The sequence below is a fragment of the Phalacrocorax aristotelis genome, chromosome Z (assembly GCF_949628215.1).
Source record: "Phalacrocorax aristotelis chromosome Z, bGulAri2.1, whole genome shotgun sequence".
In the NCBI taxonomy this organism is placed as follows: domain Eukaryota; kingdom Metazoa; phylum Chordata; class Aves; order Suliformes; family Phalacrocoracidae; genus Phalacrocorax; species Phalacrocorax aristotelis.
In genome coordinates this window covers 57022932-57044939 of record NC_134311.1, presented here as the reverse complement: position 1 = coordinate 57044939, position 22008 = coordinate 57022932, and the positions used below count along the sequence as shown (strand labels likewise).

The 22008-nt window shown below is 36.6% G+C and overlaps 1 protein-coding gene across 7 annotated transcripts in view; it reads right to left on the bottom strand.

The window, feature by feature from the left end:
* The window catches only part of TENT2 (terminal nucleotidyltransferase 2), a 40734-nt gene that overhangs the window by 6109 nt on the left and 12617 nt on the right, over positions 1 to 22008 (bottom strand). For all 7 annotated transcript variants that reach the window (XM_075079349.1, XM_075079346.1, XM_075079344.1 and 4 more), the window contains 6 exons: positions 19500 to 19569; positions 16703 to 16779; positions 13816 to 13944; positions 10302 to 10345; positions 6471 to 6607; positions 136 to 227 (listed from right to left, as the gene is read on the bottom strand). In XM_075079349.1, the coding sequence (XP_074935450.1) occupies positions 136 to 227; positions 6471 to 6607; positions 10302 to 10345; positions 13816 to 13944; positions 16703 to 16779; positions 19500 to 19569 (549 nt within the window). The remainder of the gene's footprint in view (positions 1 to 135; positions 228 to 6470; positions 6608 to 10301; positions 10346 to 13815; positions 13945 to 16702; positions 16780 to 19499; positions 19570 to 22008) is intronic.

Genomic DNA, 22008 nt, shown 5'->3' with positions numbered 1-22008 from the left:
TACATTTGATAAACTTCATTTTCAACATAAATACATTACACATGCATTATTAAAACACAACCAAGGTAAAGTCTAACAGATGTATATATTTAGTGTCTTAAAGGTTAAAAATTATAACGCAGCTTTACATTTTACCTTCTACACAAATAAATTTGTTTCTCCATTCAATACCATCAGGTCTTGGAACAGCTTTGGCCTCACGAACTGAAATCATTTGATGGTTCCAACTAGGAAAAAGGAAAAAAATTTGCAGAACTTTTAACACTTGATACTAAATTAATAACATCAGTTTACATTAAAAATTGTTCAGTTGCTATGTTGTAAGCTGGGATAACAGAGTACTTTATAAAAATGAGTAATTTTGTGAAACAGTCTAATCTTCATAATTTACAATGTAGGAGTAAGGAATGATGGGTAGGAAATGAGAAAAATTTTCCACAAGCAGAACTGTAGTTATGAAAACATCCACAAAACAGACCATCATAGGTATCCATGAATAACATATTCACAACAGATTATTTTTTTCAAAAAACAGCGTCAACCTGAATGTGGTCCCCTACATTTATTTTTAAGTTCAAAAGAAATTACAGACTCAGATCTATCTTTCAGAGTTTTCTGTGGGAAGAACAAGAATGTAAGGAGTTTACCTGCACATGAACTCACATACTGCATTCCATTTAAAAAAAATATTCAACAGTATATATATAATGATAGCTTGCTTACAGGCCAGCATTCCTGGTGCAAGGAACCTATTATTAGAAAGCACTAACACTTTGTATATTCTGAATTTTAGATGTCCTAAAAGTGTAACAGCAGAGCAACAACTCAAATACGCATTTGAAGATATTCTACTGCATTCTGCACGCAATGGTACAACAACAAAACCACAGGAAATGATCACACTGAAACAGGAACAGCATGCAGTTTACAGGGCAATCTTTACAATGTGCCAAGCATCTTTATGATGCTTGGCACAATGATATGCCAAATATATTGCAAGCCAAAGCAGTCACTTGCAGTTTTATGTTCTTATCTACCCAGTTTTCAGCTGCTCTTAACTAAAACAGGGAACTACCATACCAGCAAGCTGCCTGGATCACCAGCAATGCATCACCATATGCCCTGACTAAATGGGTCTTAGAAATAGCTGGGTAGCGTGCTGCTACCTGTACTGCTGTTATGTACATCTGACATGATCTCCTGACTGAATCAATCTTTTGACATAATGCAGGAAGAGAGGCGCTTGGCTAGATGCATCAACCACCTGCAGTAAATCTGCAAGTATCAACTGTAAATCAAAATACAGTTTATAATTAATCAGTTAAATTTTGAAGAATTCTGTGCTCCCTATGCTACAGGTCAGCTGTCATAACTCCATTAAGTCAGTGGTGATAAGACAGTTTTATACCAGCTAAAAATCCATGCCTGTAATTCTACAAATTATCTTGGATACAACTCATGATTAAAACTACTTACAAAAGTGAGCTGTTTGAATAACTATACTTCCACAGAACATGTACATTATTCTTCTATTTAAGGATATGAATAGGGCCTATTTCAAAAAAGGTGCAGGACACAGCATATGAAGCATAGTTTAGGATACCTCAGATTACTTATTCACCTACTGCTGTGTATATTTAGATTTCTTTTAATGTATTCTTTAGAAAATTGGTACAGGTGATTATCATTTCTAGCATTCAATGCAAACTAAAGCTTTCACTCTAACCCATCAATCTCCCTCTCCTGAATTCCCATAGTAGACTAATTTTGCAAGCATTAGAAATATTGTGAAGCACCAAATACTTTCCTATCATGTCTTTATTTAACAAACTACCATCAACACAAGCTTAACAAGAAATTCAGATGAATTGCTCAAAAAAACACCCAAACACAAAAAAGACAGGCGGTATTGTTTCATTTCAAACTTAATTCTCTCAACTTCTTTTTTCTCTAGGTTATACTTGGCTTGATTCCTCAGCAAAAAAATAAATGCATTTATAATACACTCGTTTAGCAAAAAGCAACAAAAGTGACATTTCTAGCTATTTAAACAGCTTTTTATTTAAACTTGAAACCAACTACTTTATCCAATAGTCTCATTAAGCCTCCACTAACCCTGCCTTGATACCAAAGTCAGCCTGAATTAGAAATTAATACCAATAGTGTATCTATTGTAACTGTTTTGGCTTGCACACGATAACTTCATTATTGCCAACACAAAGCAAATATTCTCTGCGTACACACTTTCAATCCATAAGTTAACAATAACCATTTGAACAACTATTTCAATTATCAGTTATTTCTGGTGTCACTGCCCATATTAGGTATGTGCTCCTCATGGAGAAGGCAAGAATTTGAAAGAAAAAGACCATGCATTTCCAGGTGTAAGTGTGTATGAGTACACTACAAACCGATTAAAAAGGATATCTTTTCCAGAGTGCTCTTATAAGCCAAAGTCACTTGCATAAACACACTAAGATGGGTACAAGGTGCAAGCATATTTAATTCAATACACTATGAAAAATGATCCCTTTATTACCTGACAAATTCTACCTCGAAAAGAGCCATGAGCAACTGTATTTTGTATTTTGTCATGGTAATGAAACCAATCTTTTATCATGTCCAACAAATACAACTTCATCAGTGAATGAACTTAAACAACTGCTACCTCACTGGAAACAAATTTAAGAGAAGTGTCGCCCCAAAGTACAATCTCCAAGTTCCCTAGCAGTTAACTTCAGGGGAGTAAGGCCTTGCATCAAGGTCTGTCTTTGTAAAGAGACATCCAAGTGAAAACCTGCTGCCTTCACTCACAGCTGCAGAAATGAAACCAGACACTCTCTCCAGAGGGCCTGGTAAACACGGACCAGTTTCCAAATACCTTCTTTTGAGAACACCTCCATACACTTCTCACTTAGTCACATTCACTGTGTGATCAGCAGACCTTTGATAGTTTGAAATACTTAAAGTTAAAATGGAGTTATAAGCATACTTTTAGCCAGCTGCATCATGCAAAACATTATGTAGACTCTTAGGGCAAACTAATTATACAGCCATGTCGGCAAATCAAGCTTTGTCATACATAGTGTCTAAGTCCAATATATGCAGCAATTTCCAAATCATTTCTTGTAACTTATGAAGGTGGATAAAATACTTTTTATGAAAACACAGAAAATCCCAGAGTAGGACTGTGGAATGTGCACTGGATAAATACATGGTAATCAGTAATTTTCTGAAAGACCTTATAGTCTAAGCAAAGAAAGCAGATTAAAAGCATAAGGGAGAAAAATATAGCACAAGGACAAAAACTTATTCATGGCTGCACAGCATGCAAGGTTCCTGCTTCTTCCTTTGTGCCACTCCCATTTCTTCCTTTGTGCCCTACTCTTTGGGCCAATCCTGACCTCAAATATTATTCACTACATCAAAAAAAAAAAGCATAGATTTTTAACTGAAATACCTACTAGCCTTTGCTAGACTGAGGGGGAAGTTTAAAACAATGTATTTCCATCTTCCCTTCATCTTCCTGGGCAATACATGTAAAATACTTGATCAGTTATGCATTCCAGGCAGGTGGTGTCAATGACTCATTCTGTCCAAAATTATGATCTTCACACATGATCTGATCATTCTTGACTGCATGCTGTTCTTCCAGCAAAACAGATCTTGTGTATCAAACCTGGTAGTGTTGACTCCTACTCCATAGACAGGAATCTACAAAAGTCACTTTTATGAAAATTGAAGTAGCATCCTGTTTAGCAATCTTTTCATCAAATACATTACAGTTTAGAAGCGAAAATTCACTGGCACAGTACAGGTCATTTAAATGTGACCCAACTTAATAGTCACAGGATCTGAAATATAATCTATTTCACAGGGAAAGCAAATGCTGAGAAAAAAAATTTATCACAGCAATGAAAATATTCAACACATTCAAGAGTAAAATACTAGTTATTCCATGAAAGGCAGAACAGAGCCCTGTGTTGTATTTAACTCCTATCCTCATTCCCACTGATAACATCGTTTCCACCAGTAAACTCAAAGCAAAGATAACAAGATACTGTGGATAGTATGACACTGCACTTGTTCTCACCAGCTGGCTATCACACACAAAAAATATTTAAGCACTGTGTCTGCCTGCCTTTTCCCCAGCAGGAGCATTAATTTGGGTTTTCTTTTCTCCAGCCAATTACCAGTTATTATGAAACTATATGGAATTTTAGTACCTTTGAGACATACCTCCTGTGCTCCTTTCAAACACGATTTATAGCTGTCAGGGATACACAGATAGTCAAGTAAACAGTACACCTGACTAAGTTTTATTTCTGTAGCAGAAAGAGTTAAAAATAATATCAGTTGTTGCATTACGTGTGTCATTTCTTGATATGATGTCTCAGCTATTTAACATTTTCAACACAGGAATTCTAATGGCTATTTTTCAGAGGTTTGGGTGGGGGCTTTTTTCTTGTTTGTTTTTTAAACAGAATATCACCAGTCAAATGTTTAAACGTTTAACAGGTACTTAACAGTGGAAAATCAAGTCAGATTATTTTATTTGGTTCACTGTTTTTTAAATATCTTTTCTTCCCTTCCTATCTTCACTGTCCACTTTTTCAAGCTTTGTTTTAACCAGAAGCTCCCCTGTGCCTCTGATGAAATTTAGGTAACATTTTTTTCCTTATTGATGATAATGAAAAAAATACTCAGGGATTAACATCAGTTCAGGTACTGATATTGCAGCATTTTTAGTCTTCATACCCCTTAGTGTATCCTGCATGTCTTAACAGCAAGTAGAAAAAAGTCTTCCTGGACCAGCTACTGATTCATGCAGAAATCTGCTCTTGACTATGTTTCACAAGCACCCAAACCAGAAAGTTAAGTATTTTTCCTGCATTTGGACAAAATCTCTGCTAGTTTGCACAGTGTCATGGTTTTAGCTGGGATAGAGTTAATTTTCTTCACTCTAGCTGGTATAGTGCTGTGCTTTGAACTTAGCATGGAAAAAAAATGTTGAGATAACACACAGATGTTTTGGGCTGCTGCTGGGTAGCGCTTGTACTGGTCAAGGACATGTCTAGCTTCCCGTGCTCTGCCGGGTACACAAGAAGCCGGGAGGGAGGGGGCACAGCTAAGAGAGCGGATTCAAACTGACCAAAGCGATATTGCATATCATGTAACGTCATGCCCAGTATGTTACCTGGGAGGAGCTGGCCGGGGGAGGCAGGCAGCAATTGCGGCTCGGGGACGGGCAGCGTCAGTCGGCGGGTGGTGAGAGGTTGTATCGTTGTATCGTTCGTGTTTCTGTGGTTTTTCCCCCTTTTCTTTCCCTTCCTTTTCCATTTTATTATATTAACATTGTCATTATTATCATAATCATTATTATTATTATTTTATTGTAATAATTAAACTGTGCTTATCTCAACCCACAAGTTCTTTTGCTCGTCCAATTCTCTTCCCCATCCCACAGGGGTGGGGAGGCAGTGAGCGAGCGGCTGCGTGGTGTTCAGTTGCCAGCTGAGGCTGAACCACAACAGTCTATTTTTGGCACCCAACGCGGGGCTCGAAGGGTTTGAGATAACAACAGTTGCTGGTCACAGCATTGATTCATCTGCTCAACCCCAGCGATGTTTTCTTACGAAGATTTAATGATTGTTCACTTCTTACGTTGTAGTAAAATATGAACACTTCAAAAATCATGAGTATCCAGCAGTTACATTTTACTCTTCCTCGAGGAAATGGATAGGATGCACATACACAGGACAGCAACATGTATGAACCAACTGCCTGAGAAACAAGTCCTTCAGGAGATATTTAAGCTTGTTGAAATACAAGCTTTTGATATTTTATACAGCAAAGTATTCGTAATCTACAGCTTTCAGATGCCCTCGAAACTTTAGCTTCTCCCTCTCTCCTACAAGAAAGTCCAGATGCCAAAATTAAACTCAGATTCCAGCACACCTACACTGTTAGTGAACCAATTATATAAGGGAGAATTCTTCATTAGCTGTGGCCTATATTGATGTATATTATAGTCAAAGTAAGGAGCAACCTGGTCAGTCACTTCCATTGACTCAGGGTGACAGAGGACAAGCACAGCTATTAAGGTCCAAATAATTAATATCGCAATCAATACCTTGAACTACAACTAAGAACGGATTTTTCTCACACATGGATAACCAGTTTTATAGTAGTGTAATATAACTAAACCCAGCTATTTTTGAAGGACAAACCTCTCTAACTTCTGGCAGCTGTTTTACAGGATAGGATGCTTGACTAAGCTAAAGATGTCAGACACTCTTTATCAGCATTCCTGTGGCCCTTTAGTCTTTTCACCCATTCCCTCTCTGTCAGTTACCACTCCAGCATTGCTACTATTCTTTCTCTTCAAGGGTTATAAAGTGTTGATATACTGAATAGAAGAAATCAAAGTTTTGCATATTCTAAAACACTAAGATGAGCTTATTACTTACTCGAATTCTGTGGCATAGTATTTGAAGAAGCCTATTAACAAATCTCCAAGGCTTGATCCATTTTTCGAGAGGTAAGGAGGAATGGTACATGGAACTTGATGAACAAGGTGCAACTGCGTAGCAGGATCAAAAGATTCCTGTCAAAATAAAATCAGAGAGTATGTATACACATGCACACGCACACACACACTGCCTTAATCTAGGTGCGTATATTTTTCACAGAAAAAAAAGCTGCCTATCGTTTGCTTATTAGAAATTCAAGGACAACTTACACCCTTAGAAAAGGACTCTTTCTCTTGTGCTTCTCTGTTAGATACTAGTTACTCCCCCTGAACTCAGGTAGAATAATCTTGTCCAGGAGCGTCCCAGATCATTTCTTGCTTTCTGTTTACTGTAGAATTTTAACATGGGAGAATCTCTGAACCAGGCTTGTGTTTACATGCTAGTAAACCAAATGAGCAGAAGCTCAGTAAGGTAGCCTGCACTGAGCTGGCTGCAGTTGAACTGAGATAGGGTTGTGAAGCTAATGCATTTATTGCCAAGTTCCCGTAACTGTGGTACAGAAACAATCCAGAAGGAAGGGCCAATTTATTTTTCCCACAGCACAGAGTTAAAATTGCATACGAAACCCACTGGCTCTAATATGAACCTGCATCCTCCCACATAATGAGTTCAAAGATTGCAGCAGCACCCCCTCTAGCCAACCTATCTGAAAGAAAAAAATTAAAAAAAACAAAGGAGTTATCCAAAAACGCTGAATACACACATACAGCGTTGAAGCTGAAGTATGCCTTTCTTCAGCAGGCTGATGGGGTGTGGGGGTGAGGGGAATAAAAGAAAAAGCCAGGTTTGCTATAAACAAAAGTCACTATTGGCAGCTTAAAAAGGAATCTACACAGGACTAAATTAACATGGTTTTAGATGTGCTATACTGCTTGGTGCCCATTGCATCCTTTAGGTTCTTCTGAGAGACAGGGGTACATGGAGGAAAGCATATGTTCTCTTGCCAGAGAAACAATTTTTAAAACCAGGATACTACATTTCACATCAGTGTTGTGTATTTTAAGGAAATTAATCCAAAACACACAAGAGCAAGCTTTACATTCAGATAAAGAAATACATCTAGGTAAGTTAGGGAACCTATTCAGTCATTACTGTATCTCCCCTCCCACTCCTTTTTATTTTAAAGAGTAGTATCAGGCATGACTCAAACTTTATAGTACTAGATATCACTGGAAGCACAATACACTGTAATACTGTTTCCACGTTCACAGCTCACAGTGCTTCCTCTGAGAAAAATATGGTTAGCAATCAAACCAGCAGGGCTGGAAAGTTTGGGACTCCTGCCCCCTTTTGCCAATTCTAGCAAAACTTCCTGGAACCTTGTGCAACACCTTCTGCAAAAAAAAGGCCATTCTTCAGCTATGGAAAATTTTAAGTCTTGCTCTCACGTGATACAACACTGCATATAGATTATTATAATAGTTAGCAGAGCTCAGAATTTAACAGCTTACAATCCAGCAGAACACACCAAAAACATGGAGACAAACGTAAAAAGCATATACACATCATATAAAGATCTAAAGGTGGAACATTTGTTCCTGTGTTATGCAGTATATAACATAGTTTTAAGCCCAAAGGTAATCAGACAGATACTAGAGTGAAAGTCAATCCATGCCCATTCCTACAGAAAGCTGTAGAAGAGTCACAACAAATTAATTTAGCATTAGCAGTGTAACAGCTCATGAGGAAAGGGACACGGGGATATACTGAGTCACCGAATCTGCCTTTTGTTTCTCACTCAAGGTAAACATCTCTCTTTTACATGGCACCTACAATGCAAAACAAGCAGTTTCCTCCACAGTGTATAAGTATTTCAAGCTGCAGAAAGAGCTGCAGATATATGTGTAGTATTAGGATGGAGACAGAGCTTTGACAAGCTACAAGCACAAGGTTTCTTTGGTTTCTTTGGATACTGACATTTGCCAGTGCTTTGTAATTATTACTGCAAGCTACAAGACCAGAATTGTTTTGGCGAATTTCTCATTTTCATTTTAAATTTCTTTGCAATATCAATATTTAGAAATTATAACGTTCACAATTTTTAAATACTTAATCATATTCTTAATGGAGACAGTAGACCAAAAATGTGTTTTCAAATTTCTAGCATAATTTAAAAAAAAATCTTAATCCATAGTTTTGATTTGGTTTTACACTAAGCATGTATAAAATATTCTTTTTATTTTATTAGCACTCCTAGAATATTTAGTCCATTCTCCAAAGGCAGGGTAACTAAGAACACCACCACCACTACAATCTACACTGAATCAGGGTAAAAAAATGCTATTCTTACAGCAGTGTTCTAGAAGGACAGGAACCTGCAAGTGATTTACCACTTTTACACGACACAAGATAAAACCTTGCATTTAGTATCAATTCATCAGATTTTCCAGCTTATGGTATTGTATACTTTTGCTTTAATCATTTAAGCTGTTAATATTTGTACACTGCTCTGAAGGCCTTTTTATAGTTCATACACTACCAATATAAATGTATGCATTATTATTACAGAAAAGTCAAAAGTTACCAATTCTTAGTTGTTTTTTTAAACTACATGCTACACATACACCAAACAGAAAATACTACAGCATATGAGCTTTAAGTAAACATAGTCAGCAAATATAGCAACTCAAAAACCCTACCAGACAAAGCTAAGTCTACAAGAAATGAAAAACAGCTCCAAATGTTTTTGAGCACTAATAATGAAGAAATTAGAAGGTATATAGCACAGTAAAAAATGAGAAGAAAAAATAGAGACCATAAAAATTTAGCACAGGTATCCCTAAGCATGTTTACAAAATAGAAATAAAACTGCAGTGTACTGTAGCTCAAAGCTTTCTTCTGCATGTCAATTATTCTAATTACCAAAAATGGCTGACACCACAGTATTTCCTCCCTGAGATATAGTGCCATCAAATACTCCCATTTCAGCATTACAGGAAATATATGCAAAAGAATGGCTTTCTGATACTACCTCAGCACAATTATCAGCAACAGTAAAAACCATATGTAGACTGGGGCATAAACTATGGCAACTATGAATAAAGAAAAATTTAGAAAGTGACATGTGAGAGGAAAGGTAAGGAGGAAGAAATTGAGGAATTTCTGTAAGTTATAGCATAGAACTATTCAGCAATAGCTCTTTTGTCCCCAGACAAGTATTTAGGAGGGTAGCTCTTATTTCTAGGTAATCTTTAGATTAAGTCTCAATAATTAATGCTGCAGAGGCTCAAAGCACACCGATTCACAGAGTTCTCTGGAAATCAACAGAGTATGATCTGGACATAATAGCAAAGTCCCCAAAAGCTGTCTTCTTGTTGGACTGAAGCCAATTTTTGAGCGATCTCAAAAGCTTCCTTAGTAAACATATCATTCACTCTCTGCACCCAGAAATATCAGGCAGCTCAGCAGCTGTGGGAAGGTACAGAAATGGATGCAAAAAACACTACTTAGCGTATTAAGAAATAAGAATCAGAAAGTTATAGATGACATAGGGACATTTTCAGACCAGCATAAAGAGCATTAAGTCGACAGCTCTCATTAGTACTCATTTCCAACTGTGTGTGAAATCTTATACATAACAGACTGTTTCCACTAAAGAAATTATCACAAGCAGTAAATAACCTTTTTCACACTTATGTTTAGTGTATCAATGACCAGGGTAACAGACTGTGTTTAATTTAATGCATTAAAAATATCTAAGAATTCATATATTTTAGATAAGCAGATTCATACACATATGTGATGTAGTAAATCATAAGAAACACTTACTGGATAATTTTTTTGAAGAGATGGAAGAATGGGTTCAGGTAGGGCTGCAAAATAAATTTAAAGTTGCTGTGATTCATGTAAGTCACTGGAAAAAATATCATATTAACTACACCAAAGGGTTGGACTGAAATTCCATCTTAAAATCATCTATCAAGAACTTCACTTCCATACATTTTGTAAAAATAAAAGTTATTCACCAGATCTTTCTTACTCTGTTTTGTATATAGTAATACAAGGAGTTAATTCAGCTAAGGGCAACCGTTACTAAGGTACTACTACTTGTAAGAGACAAAAATTCTATAGCAGCTGGGTATGACTTCACTTTTAAACTTCATATTAATTCATAGCTACAAAAAACTCATCTAGATCCCCTAAAGGAAAAATCAGTGTGTCACTCTTTTTTCCTACATCTAATACAATATGATTCTATCACAGCATAGGAAGTCTCCACATACTGCAAAAGTACACATTCCTCAGCTGCAAGTACTACATACTGAGCCTCCAAAAGTAACCTAAAGATAAAATGCCCAACACACTTAGTTGGCATTGTTCGCAAAATCCCCATAAAATACATAAATACAGTCTAATGCTGTTAGCTGGTCTACTAAACAGCAAACAGGTTATAAAGATTATGCAGACATTAGCATACTAAAAACACAAAGTGAACAAAATTGTAACTTCTATGAAAGTCATGGATGGGGAGAGCATCTATTGCACAATACAAATAACAGGAAAAAAACCTTATCTCCCAGGTTAGGCAGTCCGACAGAGAGACTGAAAAAAAATTCCAAAGAATTCACATCCTACTCAAGCCTTAGAGCAGCGACAGAACTGTTAGAGCACTCATACTAAAGCTTTAACGTCATGTCTTCAGCAATTTTTTTTAAACAATTAGCTTACACCATTCACTAGGGAGAATGATAAATTAAGTTCAGTACACAGGACTTTCACTTGGGACTTCATTCAGCCTTCAGACAAGGTCTCACAGAGGATGACATGTTACAGAATCCTTTTTCCAGAGGGACTAAGAATCAGAACAGCAGAATTCTCAGAACATGCTTGGGACACCTTCAGAGAGTATACTACATTAACTAGCAGGACTGCTAAGAATATGATCACTGCTGCTTTAATAATGTTTTCATTTTATTTGTGGGTGTTTAGAAATATGCAAGAGCATCTTATTTCTGCAACATCTTGGAGAATTTCCAGTTTTTTAGTAGAAAAGGCTGATGAAGCAAAGGTGAAAGGCTCCTCTTTGCTCTGTAGACTGCTGATCCTTCCCAGGCAGTTGGCTGATCCCAGTTTTGTGTGAAAAGGATTATTTGAACTTTTTTTCCCCTTCCCTAGACAGATGTGGTAGCTGCCACAAGAGACTACAGCAAATGCCCTCATGCTTGCACGGTTAACATGCTGGCCAGCCTACATATTATAACTTCCTTGTAACTCCTACTCTCCTTCCTTTTGTACGTTACTTTTATACACAGATCAGTAATTGGCTATCCATGACTGCACATAGCACCCATTACAGTCTCTAGAGTAACTGCAATACAGTCAAAATAGATTTGGAGAATAAATCTCTAAATGAAAAGGCCTGTTTCCATTAAAAGTGTTACACTATCAAATGCTTATCAAGTCACAGTTAAGGTGGTCACTAATTGCTAGACCATGTAAAAATACTTTTTATCCTCTCCTGCTTCTGCTTCACCTTTGCATAGCAATCTTCACATCCAGTAGTTCCCAACATTTTCAGTCTTGTATCTAATAAGCACTTTGCCATTTTTAAGTTCATTGTCATTTCATTTCCTCCAAATCAACATTTTTGAATGATTTTTTTTCCCACGTGTGTATTAAGGATCTACACTGAATCAGTCACCTACAGTATGATTTCAAAGCTGTGACAACAGCCTTGGCCACATTTTCATCTTTCCACAGAAACAAAGAAATCTATGGAATTCCACCACAGTAGTTGTAGATTAAAAAAACATAGGCACTGAATACACTAACTTATGTCCTACTGCCCTCATGACTGGTACATTAACAAGCACCCAGTATGGGCGTCAAAGAATTCAGAAGTAACCCAGCCAACTGGATCCCAAATACTCAAATGGCCTCCCAGGTCCTCTACAACAGATACTGTTCAGCTGAAAGCCAGCTACCAGCTTGAGTCAACTATCATAAAAAACTTTCCACCCTAGTACAGAGTTTGTATAGCTACCCACTCTACAGCAAGTATTCCAGGCTAAGCAAGCTGTCAGAGGAGCTAAACAATATTTCTACCTGATTTAAAAAAAAAAAATTAAAACCTACACAAACTGACAAAGGGGAAAAATCTAAAATGAGAGCCTACACAATTTCTCCACAGATACGATTGTGCTGGTTTTGGCTGGGATGGAATTAATTCTCTATAAAATGTCAAGAATCAGTTGTCATTAAAATAACATGAACAAGAATAATCAGGGTGTTACAAAAATATTAGAACAAAGGTGTAGAATGAAAGCAAGCAGCAAAATACAGTCTGTACATGAATTGACAGGAATTAAGAAAATATTTCTACAGGCATGTTACTCCACAAGATGTACACTTCAGGGGTTCCTTGCCTTCCTTTCTGAAGCCACTTATCTCTCAATAAAGAACCAAGAAACTCATACTGAGCTAAATGGTATCTTAAATTATAATCCTCAAGTCTTAAGCATGAACTGCAAACTACAAAAATCGCAGACACAGACTTCCTATAAGGAAAGAAAGAACTAGAGGAATAAGCTCATTTCAACCTATATCTCAAAAACATTTCTGGACTGCATGGATTTCTTGAATTCTCAACAGGGATCCTTAGTTTCTCATGTAAAGCTCTCCAGCTCCATACAGACGTACAACGTTTCAATATAGTGAAGTAACAAGAAAAGATGCTACCACTGTCAATCACATATCCCATCTTCTAATCATCTTTGACATCTGTCACCTTAGACCAGTAATCAGTAGAAAAAAAACTAACCACGTGGTACTGCATTCTTGCATATAGATGTCCCCCATGTTCAGTCCTTTGCTCACCAGAAGACAGAAAAATGACCCCACAGCATTTGTTGTCCCTTTGAATTTTCTTGGAAGCGTAAAACAACCAAAACAAAAAGGGTAAACCAAAAAATAAAGGGTAAACGGAAAAAAAAACCACTGAAATTGTTATGTTTAGGTTTTCCCCTTTGCTAAAGGTGAATTTCTGTTAACTAGTGCTTGAGTTTATTTTATAGTTACATAATGTCCTGCAGGTACATTTTTTTTTACCTTTTAAAAGTAAGCTTTTTTTACCTTTTAAACATAAAAGGCTGGTAACTCAGCCTCCAGAGAAGAGGTCCACTTCTTAAAGAAAAATGTAGCATTAAGTGGAATAAACCCACTTTATTTTCAGATATTTCTGTGTGGAAGATGACTCCTCATGGTGTTTAATTTTATTAAAGAGGAAAATTACACAAATATGAACTCAAAAGGGACAATTTCAACATGTTAAAAAAATACTTACTCTGTAAATAGTGCAAAACCATCAATATAAGGGTATAGCTGCTTAAAGTACCACGACTGGCATCATTTATGTCATGAAAACTTGCCCACTTCTTAACAACAACTGCTAATGGACGAACTCGATTCTCAACTGCAAGCAAAATAAATACATCTCAAAAAAAGCATATTTAACCAGACAGCAATCAACCAACATTTGTTTCTATTTGATCAATGTGATACTCTTGTATTCTAAGGTTACTTTTTGCAATCATTTTACAGAATTTACTTACTCATTCTACAACTACCATCTATCTTACAAAAGTCAGAAAAAATTATTTGCATTTGGAAGCAGTCTTTTGAGAGAAAGATAAGCAAGATACTGTTAACAGTAAGATCCACAGACACATTACAAGGGGTATGCCAGGTAATTTGCAGATAAGGCAAAACTGCGTGCATCAGTCAATGTAGCAGTGTCACATTCTACCTTCAAGTAGACACAGTAAATGTAGTAGTTAACATTCTATTGTTAGGTTTGTCCAGTTCATTGTACTAATTTTCCCTAAATTAACATTGCTGCCAGAACAGACCACACCTAATTTTTTTTAATTATTTAGGTTATATAAACTTTGATGACAGGGAAAACAATTCTCCTGGTTGGAGGACACAGAGCACATTCTTAAGTTTTCCCCAGGATCCATGAAAGCAGTAAGCCCTGTATACAAATATTAATTTTAAATTTGCCTTGTCCTCAATAGCTTTTTATGGAGATGAGATGTGGGATACAGTACTCATTAAATCAAGACATATGCTTTTCATGAGGAAAGATACAAATACAGTTATATTCCAGGTAGGTTCATCTGAATGTCTGGGGAATATAGACAGCCTTGTAATTAAGGTAGTAATGTGTTGTAGGGAGATGTCACTTACCACCACCTCCTAGGGACCTTGCAGCTTTCTTAATTTATTATTTGCAGATACGTGGAAGCAGACCATCAGCTCAGTCAAGTGCCTTATGATGGCCTTGCAATGCCTTATATGTTCTGAGCAACCCCTCAAGAAAATCATCAGTAGTGTCATTTGCTCAAAGGTCGAGCTTCCACTAATTGAAAAATACCTACCATCAATTGCTGCTTTAATTGCAGACATGCCTCCTTAAGCAAACAATTGATAACACAACAGCATAGACTTCAGTTTCTAGCTCTCCTTAATCTACCTAAATTTTCTGTGGACATTCTGCTTCACTTTGCCGTATCATCTCTGACGTCTTCTACAGCATCTATGCACCAACATAGAAGGGCTGATTTCAAAAAAAGACACAAGCATATCCACAGAAATATTTCTCATTTTATCATGCTCACTAAGATAACCAGCCTTGTTTCCTTGAGCATCGAATTTGTTCTGAACAGAGACAACACAGAGACCCATACATCTTCCACAGGAGAGATAATTTGACCTTTTCTTCTCCCACACACGGTGAAGCCCTTCAGCCACAAATTTAAGTGGGCAGGCTAATACTTTTAATGCTGTTCACCCTGGTTGATATGACTTCTAAAAGTACGTAAAGAGACTGTCTGATAATTTTGCTTGCCCCAAGTCACCCGAGAGTTTTCTGGGCCAAAGATGACAAGACTGACTATGCTTGATATAGCTTGCTTATTGAATAGGTCTAGCACATAGAGAAGATAGGCTTGTGATTGAAAAGGTTCTTTTAGCTACTGACTCCTTGATCTCAAGAAAACAGCAGTATTTATCCTTAATCAGGAGATATGAAGTTAATTTTGCTGACCTTATAGAAGTTGACACCAAGGCAAAATGGAAGAAAAGGTGGGACACTAGGACCCCTTCCACTGCTCTTCTTGTATCTGGATTTGTCTGCCCTACAGTGATTTGCTGAGAGGAATACGGGAAATCCGTGGCAGAAGTTAGGAACAACTATATCAATATCAGACTTGGGGAAGTGACCCCTCACCTATAGCCGTGAATTACAAAGATTATTTCCCTAACCTTTTCATAGCTTGAAAGGGGATCTTTCTCCATGAATACACATTCCTGGATGTACGATGAAATTACAGTTAACGGCTGATCCAGGACAAGTTGTAGACTCTCTTAGTAACATGTGTGTCGAACACTGAAATTACTCTGACTGAAATATTAGTAAAACTACTGAAGCTAACTTCTACTGATAACTTCCTACCCTAAATAGAAAGGAATTCCTGTATACAAGAACCGAAGAAGTTGGTAAAGGAAGAACCACAAATGGCCTAGAAGAATTAGCCTGAGGTCCACTCCTGTATTTAACTGCAAATGACATTATGATGCTAAATAAGAAAACCTTCCTATAGCACCAAGTTTGCTGCTATTATTATTTCCCCTTCAGAAGTCAGTTTCACAATCTCTCCCTAAAATGCAAACTCCTGAGGAGACACAAACCAGTTTTGTTCTGGGGTTAGTATAAAAACTGAGCAGCATTTTGGAGTTTCCAGGGAAAGACTCTGTAACAGCATATGGACACAGCCAGCTATCGGCCACACCTACCTATCAGTGGCTGTAAGGAAATAAAAGAAACTGGAGATATACCACTAGATAATCATTAGTATAATGTTCTCGTTATCTGCAGAATACTGAAGACGCCCCTGTAGCAGATATGTGGACCTTAATATGAAGAATCTTTTAATATAATAATATTCAGAAGATAACAATTAAAAACATACTTAGCCTATATACCAGTTTTCTCCATATATTTAGAGTGAGCAACAAGAAGTTATCTTAAAGCTATCTAATGCAGCTCATTAGGTAACTATATACAGTAACCTACTATATTCAACAGAACTCTAATAGTCTATCAATACCAAAATACAAAGTTCAAACACTAGCATTTATAGAAATAAGAAAATACATTAAAAACTTACTGTATGCGTAGGCTCTCAAAAGGAATGTATTTCTTATTCCTACAACATTGTTTACATTCAAGTCAAACTCCACACAGCTATTGGGGAGGAAAGAACAAAATAAATCAAGCATCATGGTATTCAGTTTCAGAATATTTATTACCTACTTAGTGACAGAGGTGGAGAAATAACTTCAAGATAACACCCTAGGAATTTTTTTCAAACAGTTTTGATACTGTGATTTCTACTCTACTTTTGTTTATAGTACTTGAATTGCCAATAGACTTGAATTCCCTTGTTATAAAAATGTAATTGTTGTTTTACATAAAGAACATGTGTAGATCCAAATTTAGAACTTAGGACAACTTAATATATTGAGTATGTTTTGGATTTTTAACAAATCTTTCTCCCAACTAGACTTGTATTGCATGATTTACTATGCACAATTTTTGATGCCAGGAAGGATTCCCTGAGGTATCAGTTTAGGAAATCATGCCAATGAACTGAGAAGGAGAATTCGAAGAGGTCAAAATGCAAGAATCTCTTTTCTGCAATGATGGTCAGAGGGAATCAGCAAGCACTTTGAAATGAAAACTGTTTATTAGGAAATATTGCATGTTTTGTGCTAAAACAGTTTTAATAACAGCACAAAACAGTTAACAACAAATAAGAACAAGGTAAACAAGTACTACATGGTTTACTTATACCACACCCTGCCCAAAGTTTGAATTTCATACTGCATATAGAGCTTATCTACTCACAGTACTCAAGAAGTGATATTCAAGTTAATAAGCTATAGCAACACTGCAACTCACAAAAGCCTATTACTGGCGAAGAAGTAGCTATCTACAATGTAAAGCTACTTCCATTTTACATAACGAAGTCTCATTCACATAGCATTTGTTTGCCTAAATATTCCTTTAGATTTTCTTGAATTATCTGAAGGGGAACGTGGGCCTGGAATTTATTAAACTGGATAAAACACATTAATTTGATGCCTATAGAACTTTGACATCACTAACTACTTTAAAACATTCTTTGCATCAAAAATATTACATAATTTTAAACCTTTAATATCAAGCGTGACTTAGATGTTTTAGGAGCATAGTACATAATAGTATGGGAAATAAACAAGCTTGAGCTACTGCTTGACAGTAGGAAAAATAAGCATGAACAACAATAAGAGTATTAGTTGTATATGCAAATATAAAGGACTATGTCAGGCTGCATGTGTAATTCCAAGTGACAAGATTACTATTTACCAGATGCTGGTTAACCAAGTTCTACTGCAGTTACTTTGTACTTTAATAGGCACATTTAATAGATGTTGCGATTATGGCAAGTGAAAAAGGTTTTGTATTGTTGGGACTCAATTTCTACCAAAAGCACTAAAAGGAGTGGAAAAGAGCCAATTGCACTTCAAATGTAGCGGAAGAGGAAGCTTTTGCATCCTCGTAGTACAGAAATCTTATTAATCACAGGCTTGTCTGGTAGCAGAGCCGGCATTGGAATTATTTCCTGAGAAAGACTACAAAAAAAAGATAACCCAAATTTTAGCTTGACAAGCTAATACTTGCAGAAAGCAAGGGAGAAACAACCTTCCGTACTTAGAGGAGAAAGTTACTAGATAAAAATTATTCCATTTTTTAAAAAGTACGCAAGTGTACAGAAGTAAATATGGGATTAGGTGTAAATGAATAAAGTATAAAGCAAAAACCCTAACCAGTGTAATCTCAGATGCAAGAAAAGCTTAAATGGATGATATTTATTAGTTCAAATTGTAAACATGACAGATTCAGTTTTGGAACAGCAGGGTTTCTGCCCTGATAAAGGTATATTGTGACAACACGTTGTGATATGCTTTTATAAAGAGAGGCCAGAGAAGTTGACTTGTTTGTTTTTGAAAGACAGAGACAGGGTTGCAAAATTTTAGAAGTGTATAGGCAGGGTAAGAGTGGTTCAAAGTCCTATTTGCAAAGAATAGTCAAGGTATGTTATTATATGAAGGTGACACACAAGTCTTACAAAATCTAAACCCATAAATATAGGAAGATTTGAACATTACTCAGACTCCCAACCAACCTGAGTGCTTTGCAGACTTTTTTCCTTTGTCAAATACTTTTATCAAGCACAATAAGAAATACATTGTTCTCTGTCCTAGTACATCCCTTGATTATTCATTTTCATGTGATACAATGACTACAATAATATACAACACATCCATTTCTCTCCAGTTACTTCCCCCTTCTAAAAAAGGTCATTAAATTAGTACCAACACTGTGAATAGAACATGTAATACTACTTCATTAGAATACCTCCCTAGAAGACATCAGAATACTCTAAAATGAATAAAGACTTTTTAATTAAGAACACGACATCATCGTAAGAAACTAAAGTTTGTTTTAGTGTTGTTTGTATAGTGTAAATGCTGTGAATTAGTCCTTAAGTAGCTCAATAGTTATGTTTGCACAACAACCAAAATAATCTTCCACAAGTTTTCTTACCACTGTTGTTTTTCTGTCACAAACCATTCATCAACTGGAGTCCACTATGTACAAATAACCCACAGAAATACATGATGTACTGCTAGTAATTCACATCACAGAAACTAAACAGCATCTCAATCACAAGAGGTGTTTCAGGCCATCAAGGAAGTAAGCTGACGGCCTCTGCACACTAGCTGTACAAATCTGCAAGACAACTATAGTACAACACAAACCAAGCATGACTTCAGTTGGACTACTCACATGGACAGTACACATACAGAGTACTTCCCCCGTGTCAGAGTCTAAAAAATGATGTTGAACAGAATACTTGCCTGACTTTATCCCTGAACTTCACTATTGGCACTTTTGCTCGAATCAGCTGAGGTCGCTCAATGTAACTTGCTGAAGGGAGAAAAATACACAATTAAGTTTCATGTAAGATGCTGGTCTTAAAATAAGATCCTAAAGTGGAGTCATACTGACTGATTTATAGCAAATAGTAGCTTATTAAACTTAGCAAAAATACTGTCAGAAGGGTTGTGCTAATCTATCTAACCTTTAGCAACTACAGCAAAAATACAATCTAGGAAAGCACATGGAAAAAATGCACTAAACATTAGAGAAAAACAGTAATGGAACATTTTTCTGTGGGAAGTATATATAAGAAATTTAAACATAAGAAATGCAATTCTACAGTGCTTTCACTGAGCAGTACTTGTAAGAGAAATCCTGCAGAGTTGTAACTAAGGTTCAAAAAGAAGGGAGCAAGAACACATCCATCCAGGGTGGCCAGACACTTCAGCACAGCACTACATTGTAGCAACAGGCACATGATGAGCTGCACACCTTTTCATCATGTCTAGCTTGCTTACAGTTGAAATTATGCATTTTAATGATCAAAACATATTAACATAACTGTATCTTCACTATGCACTGATTGTGCTTAAAACTCCTTTAAAAACTCTATTTGACTGATAAAATACATACCAAGAAATACATTTCCTACAAAATTGTTACTGAAAACAGGACAACACTTTCCATCAACGATGGGATAAGCTTTATTTGCCTTTTGCTTTAATGATGATAGGTCATGCAATAAATATACAGTCACAGGACCGCACCTCAGATGATTATCCACACAGTATAGATAGACACACAAGCTCAATAGCAGACCATCGAAACCCAAACATACTAAGTTCTGCCAGACTCGTACAGTGCCACCAAATGCACCTTTGCAGTCAGCTCCACAAAAGCGTCGCATCAGCCATATTATCTGCAGTTTCCCTGTTCTTGATGATACCTCAGTCTATACTTAGTAGTTGTCCATAATCTTGAATGAGAAAGTAATGGAACAGACAAGAAAAAGCAGAGCCCATAGGTTACCTGATATAAATTTGGGCAACAAGCATGATTTTAGTAAATTCTTCTGTTCCAAAATCTAGGAGCACTTGGTTTGCCAATATTTAACACCATACATTTTCCCCTTGCTTCTATAAATTAACCTGAAATTCGCATAAATATCTGTGACAAAGCTAAAAGTAATACAGGCTAAAAATAACCTTAAAAGCTGATCTTCACATTTTTTGGGGGGTAGGGAGAGGTTTTTCTGTCAGTTTCAATAGCAACCTTGATTAAACAGTGTCATCTCCATTGCACTGGGATGACAACTTCAGGTTTGGTAAAACCCTACTGTGCAATATTAAATTAAAACAAATATTACTTTTCTTTTGAGACTTCCTGAAAGTCTTTTATGGATATGCACATTTAGACAGATTTGATCTGAGGTAATCCTTTATCTGGATTTGAATGCATTCTATGATCCTAAGCAACACACACACTAGCACTCAAAACAACATATAATCTTAGTTATTTACTAATTTTATAAGATTCTTCCTTTAAAACTCCAATCCACATTCCCTGAATGCACAATCTAGTACAACCTCACAAGTGTCCCCTCTTTCTAGCTGCACCTTCCAACGCATCCAAGCATCCCTCCTGAAACATCCAAGAACGCTCTTAAAGTGAAGCTATAAAGCATGTAAAGCTCTCTGCCCCCTTTCCTTTCACTATCAAATTTAAGACAAAGATGGCCAATGCATTAGCACATGGGAGGCGACAGTGGTTATCTATCTTCATGCCACAGCAAATCACCTCTCCTTACCGTGGCCTTTCAGGTGAGAAGGTCAGACATTAACCAAACTCATCCTAGTGGCAGTCTACTTTCAAACGCATCCTTGTCTGCAAATGCCTCCCAACATTTGATGGGATGCTTGTGCAAAATTGATAGTATTAGTAGTAAATCCCAAAACATATTCCCAATATGTTTCCCAGGGTGAAACAAAGCAAAGAGGATGTTAGAAGGTAGTAACTTGCTGCTAGTACCCTCTTTCTTGGCTCATACTGATGACACTATTAGCAGAATCTGTTGTACATTAGGTTGCCATCCACAGAAGGGAAGAAACAGTCACAAACACAGGATATGGAATTCTGAGATATATACAGGTTGAGTAAGTGCCTTAGTAAACTGACCCTGTGACCTTGAAGCTATGACCAGAGGGGCTACACCAAAATACACGTAAAGAACTCCACACGGATGCTCCAGTTTGGGCATGTCTATGAAAGTCACAAATGCCATTTCAACTGTAATGAAAGAGAATACAACCACTTCAAAGAAAACTAAGCACTTTTTCATAAATAAGTTACTTATGCAGAGTTTCAGATTAAGTACAGTTTAAGTCTCTCTTTACTTTTACAGAATAAAAGATTAAGCAACTGTACAAAATCTTAATCCCAAATATGGTGTATGCCAAAAATATATTTAGCATCCTCCACATGTAGCCT